The sequence below is a fragment of the Lagopus muta genome, chromosome 6 (genome assembly GCF_023343835.1).
Source record: "Lagopus muta isolate bLagMut1 chromosome 6, bLagMut1 primary, whole genome shotgun sequence".
NCBI lineage: Eukaryota > Metazoa > Chordata > Aves > Galliformes > Phasianidae > Lagopus > Lagopus muta.
Window position 1 is genome coordinate 48536727 of NC_064438.1, and position 12972 is coordinate 48549698.

The window sequence follows — 12972 nt, forward strand, 5'->3', positions numbered from 1 at the left end:
TTTAGTCACAACTTTTGTCACAACTTTTACACAGTTTCCAAGTTTCTTTAGAATATGGAGAGCCTTTCCCAGTGAATTTAAAGCTATTGACAACTGGTTTGTTTTCTTTGTTTACCTTCCAAGGCTGATGAGAAGCAGTCCTTACAATTCCAGGAGCCAAAGGCTGAGAACCATTGCTCTGTGGTTTAGACAGATCCTTTGGAGAGCAACATAAGTAGGAGCTTTTTTCATTAACGTTTACTGGACTGTTAATATCCAGAACACACTGTTGTCCAGGGTATGTTTTAACAAAGGATAAAGAACCCAACAAAATATCTCCACTGGTGTCTTTTATTAAGTAATGCAAAATACAGTATTAATTATGACACTGCATGCATTTTAGACAATATAAATGCAAGCCTACAGAAAACGTGACAAAGAAACCCTCAATTACTTTTGAGGTAGTATACAAGGAAAAATAGGAAAGCAGAAACACAGTGGATTAAAAGAACAAAATATTGGTATCACTTTGTGCATACATTAGTCACTCATAAATACATTTGTATGAAATAATTTAAGATACAATTCCATTCTTTTTAGAAAATATACTTTTTCAAATTCACCATTCTTTTCAGTTTTGCTTTTTTTTTTTCACATGAAGTTTATGGTATTTTATCAGGTGGATTGATTTTTTTTTTTTTTTTTTTTTTTTTTTTTTTCTCACTTCCATCATCATGATTTTACCCTTTTCCTCCAGGAGTTTAGGCACAGATGGCCTCATGCACAAAAATAAATAAGAAACTTGCTTGAAGGGAAAAGAATTCTGCTCAAATATCTTAGGATAGTCTAATAAATACCATTTTGTTTATAAAAATATTTCAGGTTTATAAAAGAGGGGAGGGAACGGTCTCCCATGTGGAAAGGATGTTAAGTGAAAAGTGCTGTATAACATTTTTGGAGAGATTTCATTTCAAACATATAGTACCATTATGAATATATATTTTATAATCCATTTCTTAAACCTTACGCTCACAAGAAGTATCAAACGTGGTTTGCTTTCCTTCACTTGTGGTCTTATTGCAGTTCTGGAAGATGCCTAATTCAGAAGGGTTCCATATAGTTGTGCTTTTGTAAGGCTGTCCTTCCGGCTCAAACCAGTACTCCCAGTCCGCTGAAACTGCTGCTGTTTGCTGTGAATACTCGAATGGCTTCCTTGCTCCATGGAAGACTGGTGGATTTCTGAAGCCTCTATCGAACTGTGATTGAGGGACTCTGCAGAGCTGTTGGGGCTCACATCCACATATTCTCTTTTCAACACCGGGCTATTTTCGATGTTTTTGCTACTGCATAACTGGACAGTGATCCTTTCATTTTTTTGGTCTCTTAATTCTTTTGTTTTGTAAGTGGGCAGCTTGTCCTGTTTACAGCTAGTGCTGATGTCAATGTTCAGGCCACTGTCTGTTCTTAGGAAGCAAGAATCCACAAGTCTGCTTTGGCAGATATCATCTCCCTCTGAGCAGCTATCTGCTTTGTAACTAGCATAGATGGGACTTGTTCGACTGTCTCCTGTTTTCATAGGGCTGCTGTAATACTGCTCTGAAAAGCTGCAGGGTGATAGCCTGCCAGTGTTCCTGTAAGAGTATGCACCAATGTCCTCCACACTCAACTGCCTCCATCGCCCAGGTAAGTCTTCTTCTGAAAGATTGGTGCTCCTGCACTCATTCCTCATTTTTTGATTTGCTAAAGCCTGCTGTGGTGCTATGGCTGAGAAATGAAAAGGTTCGTTTGCATAAGGAGGCAGAGTCCGAGTAAACGTGGGGGAGTTCTCGTTGTCATCAGCAAGCTCCATGTGCTGTGCAGGTTTTGACTTGGCAAACCTTGGGCTTCCCTGATGCTCGTAACCTGCAGGTGACTTTCTTTCGAACAGTTCATCTCGGTTGCTCATGTAGATTGCTTGCTGGGAGGCTGTCATAGTGTTGGCTTGGGCGTTCTCCTTCTCTTCAGATGTGACGCTGAAGCTAGAATAGGAGCTGGAGGTCGGCAAAGAGGTAATGTACTCTGGGAAGGCTTCATGAGAGAAGCTGGAATGGAAGCCATCTTCTTCAACAGTACTGTCTGTAGAGTTCTGGGACCGCAGGAACCCCACGTCTTTCACTTGTGTGTCCACACTCGGTCTCCTCTCCCTCCTCCTCTCCTCGGGGCAGTACAGAGCGGTGTCGCTGCAGTAGATGTCTGACTTGTACTGAGGCCTCTGCCCGAGTTTTCCAGCAGAGTCCTGAAAATTGAGATCCCTTGTAGAGGGGCTTGACAAGTGTGAAGACAAGCTGTTTGGATCTGGTTTCTCCAGTACTTTGGCGATGACACAGGTGGGTATGGTATCAGCGTAAGATGTGCGGCACAAGGGGACAGAAAGGCTGCACCCATGTTTTTCCAGATGGATGCTGACTCTTTCCTGAAAGTCAGATGGCAACTGTAACATAAAGAGATAGCAGAGGGGATAGGAGAAAAGGATGCATATCAGTACTGGTATCTGTTTGGGTTTATGCAGCATTGACATATGAGTGCAGTTTATGATATTATGTAGCTCACCAGATATGGTTCTTTGACTAATGTGAAGGCCACAGTCTCTGTGCATTTCTGAAAACAAATGTAATCAGATGAATTTCATTTATTTACTTAGCATTTAGAAGTGTTTATCTGCTTCTCTTATGAAACTGAGATGATTCCTTCCAAATTAATTCTAGCTGGATCAAAACAATCTAAACAACATAGTAAACAACCACCTTAAAAAGGCACGTAGGGAATTAGAGCCTACAGCAACACTTTCCAGACAGTCTGTCAATGTGTGTGATTTGAAGATGGGGTGTGGAGCTCTCTGCTGAGATGAGGAAAGAAGAAGAGATTATATATATTTAGTTCTTACGGCCTTCTTTGTGCTCCTCTTGCCTCCAGCCCACTGCCAAATTGGCTCCTGCCCTTCGGTGTCACATTTTATAAGTGATGTTATTTGAAGAGATGGGAAAGTTGGTTTCACTGAAAGCAACGGTACTTCTTGCTATGACAAGAGTGCTTCTGTGCTGGGAAAAGAAGCAAATGAACAGCTACCTTGTCCCAGCAATTGGACCACTACTTGTCAGATGGACAAACCTCATAAACCTCCTCTGCCAGAGCTGCTGTTGGCTTCTTTTTGGGTTTCTTACTACACCAGCTAAAATAAGAGCTATGACCCAAAGATGCATTATGACTCCTTTGGCGAATGACTCAAAATTATTCAACAAATCTGTTGTGCATCAAAGACTGACCATTTCTGGAGAAATGTTCTGGGACAGAACACTTTGTAGTGATTTGAGATACACTTTTGTATCTCAAAAAACCCAGCAGGTAAATCCTACACAGCCAAGCATTGTACAGGCTGTGTACAATAATAGTGTAATATTTAAATTATAAATATTTAAATGTAATACAGGCATATATATATATATATATATATATATAAAATCTCCACCGCTGATCCTTCATAAAGAGTGCTGCACAACAGCTGACACAGTTCTTGCTGAATGTCCACGGAGCTCATGTTTGGGCTAAGTTTGTATCTGGGTTAGTAACTTTTTGGGTTAGCTACTTCGATATCTATACTGGTTTATGCCACTTAAGAAAATAGCCCCTGAATTGTTGATTGGAATCTTCTCAGATCTAACCTTTTCTTTTATGTAGAAATCAAGTTTCTCTTTACCAAATAACCAGTGGTTACACTTTTAGCCACAACTTTCAAACACACTCCTTAACTTTGTTTCTTTAGAGGAGACAGCCCTAAAAATATTGAGACGGTTGCCCTCTGCGCCTCTCTTTAGGCAAGAAGAATTCAAGTTGTCTACCGCTTCTAGTGATCTCACATGGTATATAAGTTCTATTTTAACTAAATGCTTGAAGATATTTTAATGCCCCAAATTCAGTGTATTTGGAATATGATATATTGTGAAATGACATTCTTGTTACTGCGGAGTAGGATGAGTGTTTTTTTCTATGATATATTGGATTAATCATTATGTTGATAATTAGCTCATACATCTTCCACTGGAAATAAAGAGTATAAGATTGCCAATCTGCTGGCAAACAGAAATATTAGTCATAGTAAGTACAGATGCAAAAAAGATTGAATAAACAGTAAATAAATAAGGCTGATGTAAATAGCCATGAAAGCGAGAAGAAATATAGTTCATTTAATGTGAAATTGCTGTATATGGCAGCTAATATTTAGTTTCCTTTAACACAACTATTGGGTCTATTTTGTATACATTATTTATATTTGGAAAATTATTAAAATAAATAATATTTTTCTTACTGTAGTGGAAGCTGGAAATACAAAAACTATATTGCTGTCATTAATATTTTGTTCAGTAGTTCAGGTTTCTTGGTAACATGCAGCACTTTTTGTGGCAATATTTGTGCTTGTGAGGAATTTATTGACTGTGACAATGTTTACACTCAGTATATTGATAAATACTCTGAGTTGAGAGTGAAGACTGCCCATTTCATTAAGTGTATAATAGTCTGTGAAATTGTGGGGAGATTCCAGTTTGTGATGGCTCTCTGTGAGAGAGCTGCTAAATACCTTTGTGATCCTAATTCTTACTAATAGGTAGGAGGCTTTTGGTATGAGTAATGTAATGATGACTCCTAGATATGAAATGTTAAATGAAGTCAGCCATTAGGAAAAAGAATGGGATCGGAATATTGGTAAATTTGGAAGTTTTGCTTCAGATAGAGGACATGTGACATCACATTGTCCATGTGATGAAAGAATGTTGATCAGTCCTTGTCAGATTTGTCTAGTTATTCAGTCTAGTGGCTTAGAAATGGCTGACATTTGGTTTTGCATCATTCTGTCACAGAATTGCACAAAAGGGGCCGTTCTTGGGGATGAGTTACCTGATGAGAGTGATCAAGGGAAGGTTTTTCCTCTGTGACCTTCAACAAACCAATATACATGAGGAAGGTGTTATTGCTTTGAGGAGGATCCTGCATCTCCAAAGACTGCCTTGTTGATTGACACATTTGCCTCCCCTTTAAGGAGTCTCTTTCTCATGTCAGTTTCCTTGGAAGTCAAGAATATTAATTAAAGTTTATACCTTGGAATTCAATTAGCAGTGCTATGGTTGCTTTAGAAAAGATGTTTGCCAGTCTGTTTTAAGATTCAGGTTTAGAATTAACTGGACTGGAAAATAACTTGACGAAGAAAATTGATTGTATCCTATTATGTCCCCACTCCTTCCACAAACCCCAATATTTTGCAGCCTAGATTTCTCACCACTTTGGTTTTGTGAAAGCCTTTACTATTTAACACGTTCAGCAGAGAAGCATTGTATTGGATAGCAGAGAGTATCTTCAAGTTCCATTACTGACTGATTTTGTCAGCACCTCCCCTGCTACACAGAATAGCAGCAGGTGCACAAAACCCCCAGGGCTGCTTAAAGGGTGGAGAAAAAAAAAAAAAAAAAAAAAAAGAGAAATAAATCAAAGCCTAAGGGGCAAACAAATTCTGGAAGTGATAAAACAGCCAGTTTTCCATACAATATTTATTTCTTCAAATATTCATCAGGTTTAGTCACATTACCTCAGAAAGTTTATGTGCCCTCTCGTAATTCTTGCTGCACTGGAGCAATTGAGCAGCTAAATTGCAGTCCTTCCTATAGAGCTCCTGGAGAAACACACACACAAAATAGGAAAAAAAAAAGAAAAAAAATAGCCTTTTTTTTTTTTTTTTTTCAAGTTTGCAAACTTGTGGCTTTCACCCATGCCTGATAAATGTTTCAGAGTTGGACTCTGGGGAAGTTTGGAGCATACTTCAACTTCTAAACACATTAAGATTCTGTATTTCTTGTGTGATGTTGAGAAGTTTGTTCCTTTGCTCTGTGAGGGTTGATAAATTACCAAAAATTAAACATTAAACACTGTAGCTATGCAGCAGTTATCTGCATTTCAGAAGATGAATACTTACCATTAGGATCTTGGCTTTGTACTTTTAACATGCATAGAACTATGAGGGTGAAAATAAACATAATATTTTAAGCAGAAAGAAAATTGAAGAGCAGATGATTTTTTTACTGAGTGTTATGCAGATCAGCACTGAGATACTACTTTAGAAAAACTGCTGAAAAAGTCTTAAGAGACTGTGGGAGAAATTCATATTCATACATATTGCTTTTTGTTTTTTTTTGTTTTAAATATCCTTTGTCTCCTCATGAAATTTTCTTGCTGGTTCTTGGCTCTCCACTTATCTTCTAGAATATGACTTAAATTTCACTACAAACATACTGTGCTACAGAACATCATTTTTTTATTGGGTCAGAAACTATCGTGAGAATTTCAGAAAGAGAAAAAGAGAATTTAAACATGATGCTTGGACTAATTTGTATTGAATGGTTCCCACAGCCTGTTTAATGGGAAAATTCTGTACAGAGATGTGCCCTCAGCTCATTTTTCATGTTAATTTAGTTTAAGACATATGACTGTAACTTTATCCTTCAACCATTATCTTTGGGTCCTTGTAGGTAAGAATTAAATGTTGCTTTTGCTCAAGGTGCCGTTAAAAACTAAGCTGACTTCCAAATCGACTTCATGTGTGGCAATTAGATAAACGAAAAAACATTGACCACTTCGGCCACTATTATTAATCTGTGAAAACAAGAACAGATTTGTAAGGAAAAAATGTTGAATATCAAAATTATTTGAGTTTCTTCTGCTGCTAATCTTATATCGACACATGCAGAGTTTTACCGTTCCACTTGTTTCTGTAAAAACTGATAGGTTTCTGTTAAAAGGAAAAGTGGAAATTCCCTCTGTTTAAAGGTATTCTGTAATAAGGTGTTCAACAAGGTGTTGCTGGGAGTCCATGAGGCATGTGGCCCGTAAAAGTACTTTATCTGTGATCATTAGTTGATTTATACCTTTTTCTTTAAGGGTCCTTAAATACTTTTATATAGGTGTCTGTGCATCTGTGTCTGTGTGAGCTCTGTACATGATGTTTTCTACCTTAAATTTACAGAAGAGATAGATTTCATTTATGTAACTCTTACATTTCATGTTGGTACACGCTATCTTTATTCCTGAAAACAGATGCAAATACTAGGAATCCAAGAATTTAATTTGGAAGCAAAATCTGTTGCATGTGTGCTTGGTTCTGATGTGTTACATTAAGCACATACAGTTTTGCTGTACAATGTATAGCATAGACAAGTCCTCCACGCGATAATGAAGTCATTCCAGAATTGAATCCTTTCTTTGAAAGCAGCGAGGCTCTGTTTCTGTGAAGCGGTTGCCATGGAGTACGAAAAGCATTGCTGATTCTATTTTTAGCTACTTCAAAAATTACTACAAAAAATTTCTTACTAGTTGGATGTGCCACATCCAACTAGTTCTCAGTACTGTGTTCTCAGTATGCAGTGACATGCTGTGTGGCTGGAGTGACTTTATGCCTATTTACCTAGGTGGTGATGAGCCACATCTATGGCATCTAGAACAGTAATCAACACTAAATTCCAAAAGCTTTTTCATGATCCAAAATATATTTTTGCATCAAAAAGTATAATTTTACATGTCCATCAAAGGGACAGGGGGAAATATGGTTGGAGGAAGCTGGAGGAGGAAGAAATATTGGCAAGAAAAATGCATGTTCTCCTCAGAATGGAGTATTCACTTTGACACAGTCTATTCTTGCATGATTTTAAATGACTGTTTTGTAGTTCTTTATTTTGAACACTGGAATTTTACTTTCATTAATGATGCTGCATATCGAAGGGCAGAATTTTTTGCTGTGAATTGAGATGAATTGTGAAGAAGTAGTACTGCTTTTTTTTATGTTCCTGGGCTGTAAAATAATAATCACCGTGTTTCACAATAATTCTGTCTTTGAGGAAGAGTACACTCTATTCTGGATCAGTCTGAGCTACCTTTTAAAAACTATCAATATTGAAAATTCTTCAAATGTAGACATAAGTCTGACTTCATGAAGTAATAGTAAATGCATTAATAGATATTGGGAAAGCTTCCCTGTTTCTTTCCATTTTTCTTTCCATTCTTTCCATCTTTCCATTTTTTTTTTCTTTCCATTTCCAAATTTGAAATAACTCTACTGATTTCAGCTGGAATTAGTCCAGACTTAAATTCGTGCTTCTTGAACCTAAATTTAGCCCATTGCATTTATCAGGTTCATTTAGCTATAGATATTAGAGCTATGAAGCAATGGCTGTTCCAACACAGTTTCTGTAAAAGGAGATCAGATTGTGAACTCTGTTTCCACCTGGAACGCGGTTAATGAATTTATTATAATTCACATCAACAATTAATGGGATCAGCTGCCTTCTGCTATGATTAGGAGTTTCATACGAAATATGGGAAGAGAGTATGTAGTATGTTGAAGAATGAGCAATAACAAAAACATCTTCTGTAGGTGATTTTTCTGTTTTTTTTTTTTTTTTTTTTTTTTTTTAACTAAGTGTCTAAGAATGACAAAATAATGAACTAAATATTTCTTTGCTGACTTTGTTAGGTTTGGTCATGGAAGGATTTTCATGAGTTTTGTTGCCAATTGCAGAACACATGCATGGTTCCTGTAATCTTTAATGAGATGCAAGATGATAATCACAAAATACATTCCCTATTTAATTTCACACAGAGAAAGGGAAAGTGTGAACCATTGCTGGGGAAAACCTGACTATCTGAGTAACCAGGCTGCATCAGTCCTACCTATGAATCATAGAGCTCGCATTCCATGTCAATGAGCAAAGACTAAAAGATCACAGAAACTGTGGGAAATGGAGGATTCTATCCTGTGCCTACAGGCTTTGTGAAGAATCTGCAATGAAGACACGTCCACACTTTATGTCTGAAGATGCTTCTACCAGTCTGCTATATTGGAACCTATGGTAAACTAATTTATTCTTGGAATAAATTTTTCATCAGTTTTAGGTTAGACAAGGGAAAAATAATCAGTGAAGTTTCTGTAATCAGAGAACAGTCATAATTACAAAATGGCAGGAGCATCAGATAAGGATTTTAACCATAGAGGTGGCAGTTACATTTAATGTAAGCAATGAGAAATTCCTATAATTGCATAGGAAGTGTATAGCGTAATTTATTAGTGAGCATAGTCTCAAGATATATTCATAATTAAATACTTACATTGTCTTCTGACAACTTATCTATTGTCACCTTGGCCTCAATTAAGTGATTATTAAGTGCAATTATTTCATGGCTCAAAGCCCGCTTTTCTTCTTCGTAATGTTGACCCTGTGTAGAAAATGGAGTAGTCAGTATTTTTTCCACTGTCAAAATATTTCAAACACTCAAATCTTGATCTCATTCTCAAACTTAAGGAAAAGTGCAACACATCAATACATCTTTATTTCTACTTTTTTTGCTATGTTCTGTTAATCTCACACTAAGCAGCACCATGGAACACTTTAGCTAGCCTATGAAAAAGGATTCAGTTGAGATTCAGCTGTTTCTCATTCACTATACTCCAGTTTCTTACCTCGAAGGGGCTTGGGCTGCTCTTGACTTTTGCTTCAAGAATGTTTAAGTTATGCCATTAGCTCCCATACTCAATGACATGGAAGAACAGTATTTAAAAAGGAAAGTAGCTGTGTCTGAGCCAATTCTTTTTTCTCTTGACTATCCTGACTGTTTTAGAAGTCCTGTGTGTTCATTTCTTGAGGCGAATGTTTGACTGATTCCAGGGTTAGAGCATGTGCTAGCAGAAGGTGACCCAGTGTGGGATAATAAGAATCTGATTCAAACTTTTTGCTGCTCACCAATTTAATCTTGTTACCAGTAGAATGTAACCTTTCATTATAAAGGCAAAGAATTTGGCCCTCCCCTTCTGTCCCATCTTTGTATTGCTGTATTTGTTATGCCACCTCATACCTAAAAAATATTTTATTTATATTTCATATATAAAATATAAAAATATTTTGTAATGATCATTTGTTTATTGGCTATTAGGCTATTAGACTTACATTACTTTTAAAATGTATGGTAACTTCTGTGTGTCCTGCCTGGGATCAAGGCAACTGCTGTGCAAGACCACAATAAAAGGTTTGCCAGTTTTCTAAAGGATTGTTTTAGAAAGGAGCAGTACGATGTGAACAGAAATTAGGTAAACTTCAGTGTACATCTGTTTCGTTCTAGGAAATCACTCCAGTGACAAATTTGCAGTCACAATTTCCATTTTCAAATCGTTGGAGTAACTTATGAAAGCTTTTCTCCAGCAGGCTGATCATATTAGCTACTGAAATTTCCAAAATGCAATATTGCCAGGGTCACATGAAGGTCTTCTATCAGCGCATGCTCTGTCTTGTCAGACAGTTGACAGCAACAGGAGTTTGTGCCTCGAAGTCACCAAATGAATATCAAAGTTAATTATCTAGATGCAAAGCACCAAGATACATTAAAGAAGAGTGATTAAATTAGAAGTGGCAACTCATCTTAAGCTGCTGTTTAAAGAAAAATGTTTTCTAAAATGGTCTAAGTGAGCCCATAGCTTGCTATAAACAGTGGAGATATGACTGATGTGTTGTTGTGAAGGTCTGGCCTAACTTATTTTAATAACATTTTTAATGTCACCCTATTTTAATGCTCCTATTTTCTAGGGACAATCTGCGCCTGGAGGCTGATTCAGGCTCAAATTTCTCCTTTTGCCAAGCTCTCTGACCACCTCACCAGTGCTCCTGCAGGTTGTCTGGGGACTGTCACTGAAAACTAAAGCATAGCTTGGAGAACTCGCAGGAGCTCTAGCCTCACTGGTTTGAACAAGGTGCATGATGTTTTAGATGCTAATTTTTTAATTAGGCAGATAGATGTGGTTTTACATGAAGCCCTAACTATCACTGGTTTTAATGAGAACTAAATAGCTAGGCACTTTGTAAACCTCCTAGACATCTGTGCACCTCTAAAACTTTGAGAGTGACTGGAGATTACAGTTACAAATGTATTTAGCTGTGTAATGAGGTAGATAAGAGCTATACTGGCACCTCCAGGTACCTAAATACTTTGGAAAAAGATGTATGTTCTGTTTTCTGAGTTGTTTCATGCTTTTAAGGGGTCCAGGTCCACTGAGTATGGAGTTAATCTTCCAAATAACTCTTTGTATTGAAGATTTTATCAATCATTTAATTAAAGTTGTTGTCAGTGCCAGGGCAGATGGTCTGTAGGGCCTCCTTTTGCTCTATGTCTGATTTCAATGAGTGTTGCTCTTGTCTAACCAAACCAAACTTTACCTGGCTTAATATTTTACTATTCAGGCAAGATTGTCTATTTGAGGATTTAAAGGCTCCAGCACAGACAGAACTCATAAAAAGGCAGCAGATTCAGGCTTTGGAAACAGTGTTTTTTCACTGCACTACATAATACTGAATTGACTGAATTATGGTTTCATTTTATTTCAGTTTCTGAAGCTTTCGGGCTAACTTCTTCCAGAATTTGTACCTGACTGAATATCATTTAAAAAAAAAAGTATATGTATACATGTATATGTATATGTATGTCTGTGTGTGTGTGTGTATATATATATGTATATATATATTTGTTGAATTCATCTCTGTTCAAATGTATATTCTCTGTGTCAGGAGATAGACACCAAATCACAGCTAGCTCAGTAGTGCTGTGGAGGAGGGGGATGAGAAAGAATGGCTGCTCCAGTGCTCTCCACCAGTGTGTGTTAGCAACTTTCTCTTAAAAGTGCTGTTGACATAAGCAAGGAGTACATCATACTGCAGCAAAATGAGGTAGCTTAATAATGAACAGAACCCTGAAAGGATTTGGCACATTGACCACATACTTTGTGTCCTGGTGTCCCCAACTTTGAAAGTTCAGGGCTTCATCCAGTGTGGTTACAGTGGTGCACCTGAGACAGCAATGACACAGAGGCTTAACCCTGAGATCACCAACCTGAGATTCCCCAAACACAGTGCAGCTGGCAGATATGGCATGGTAGTGTTGGATCACTGCATTGAAAGAACTACTGGGAGCTGCAACTTAGAGCTTTTCATTTACAGCCTGACAGTCATTTTTCCAGCAATGAGGATAAGTGATAGAGTGGGATGGAAGGAGGATGGGAATCATGATATCAATGCTATGATTATATGTTACAAATGGAGATGCTTATTTTACTTATAACCACCTTCTGCAGACCTTTGTGCCTGGCAGCTGTTAGATGCTTGCTGTTGGATGCTAGCTGTTAGATGCTGCAGTGCTGGTGACCTCTCCTCTCTGTTTTGGCACTGCTGTCTATTCTGCAGGTGCTAGCAACCTGCCTCCTAAAACTCAGGAACAGATCAAGTTAATGGGGTTATTGAGATGCCAATAGCTTGCAGCTGGGCTGAGGACTCCTGAAGTGTGATCCAAAATGCTTTGGGTCTTTGTTCAGAAATTTTTGTTGAGTCAGCTTGGTGCATCTTGCCCTGGCCTTCTCCCCAGCACAGAGCCAGCATAAGAGAGTACAGTGCACAGTGACTAATTCACCAGAACTGCAGTCATGTGCCCACGTCTGAGTCAGACCAAATTTATACTGCTGGGTGGCTCCAGCAGTGCACAGCTCTGATATTGATGTTGAGGAATCAAAAGCTCATGGCTTTTGCTCCTGACCCGTGTTTAGCATGAGCCTTGCTGCTTCCTGCTCAGATCCTTCTTGAGGTACTTGCTTTTTCCAAAAGGATCAAATGATATAACTATAAACTGTTCTGAGGTGGAAGGGGCATGTAAGGATCATTGAGTCCAACCCTTGGCTCCACACAGCACCATCCCAAATCCAAACCATATGTCTGAGTGCACTGTCAGAATGCTTCTTAAACTCCAGCTGCTCGGGGCCATGCCCACTACCCTGAGCAGACTGTTCCCTGTCCACCATCCTCTGAGGCAGAGCTTTTCCCCAATCCCCACCTGACATAACCACCAGTGAGGCCACACAGCACTGAGCAGAGTGGGACAACCCCTCCT

At 38.1% G+C, this 12972-nt stretch overlaps 1 protein-coding gene across 5 annotated transcripts in view; it reads right to left on the minus strand.

The window, feature by feature from the left end:
- Positions 1-326: 326 nt before the first annotated feature.
- BEGAIN (brain enriched guanylate kinase associated) overlaps positions 327-12972 on the minus strand; it is a 139616-nt gene continuing 126970 nt past the window's right edge. For 4 of the 5 annotated variants that reach the window (XM_048947389.1, XM_048947386.1, XM_048947388.1 and 1 more), the window contains 4 exons: positions 9160-9267; positions 5594-5677; positions 2569-2616; positions 327-2449 (listed from right to left, as the gene is read on the minus strand). In XM_048947389.1, the coding sequence (XP_048803346.1) occupies positions 1076-2449; positions 2569-2616; positions 5594-5677; positions 9160-9267 (1614 nt within the window). In that variant the 3' untranslated portion in view covers positions 327-1075. The remainder of the gene's footprint in view (positions 2450-2568; positions 2617-5593; positions 5678-9159; positions 9268-12972) is intronic. The other variant, XM_048947387.1, reaches the window with a different exon arrangement.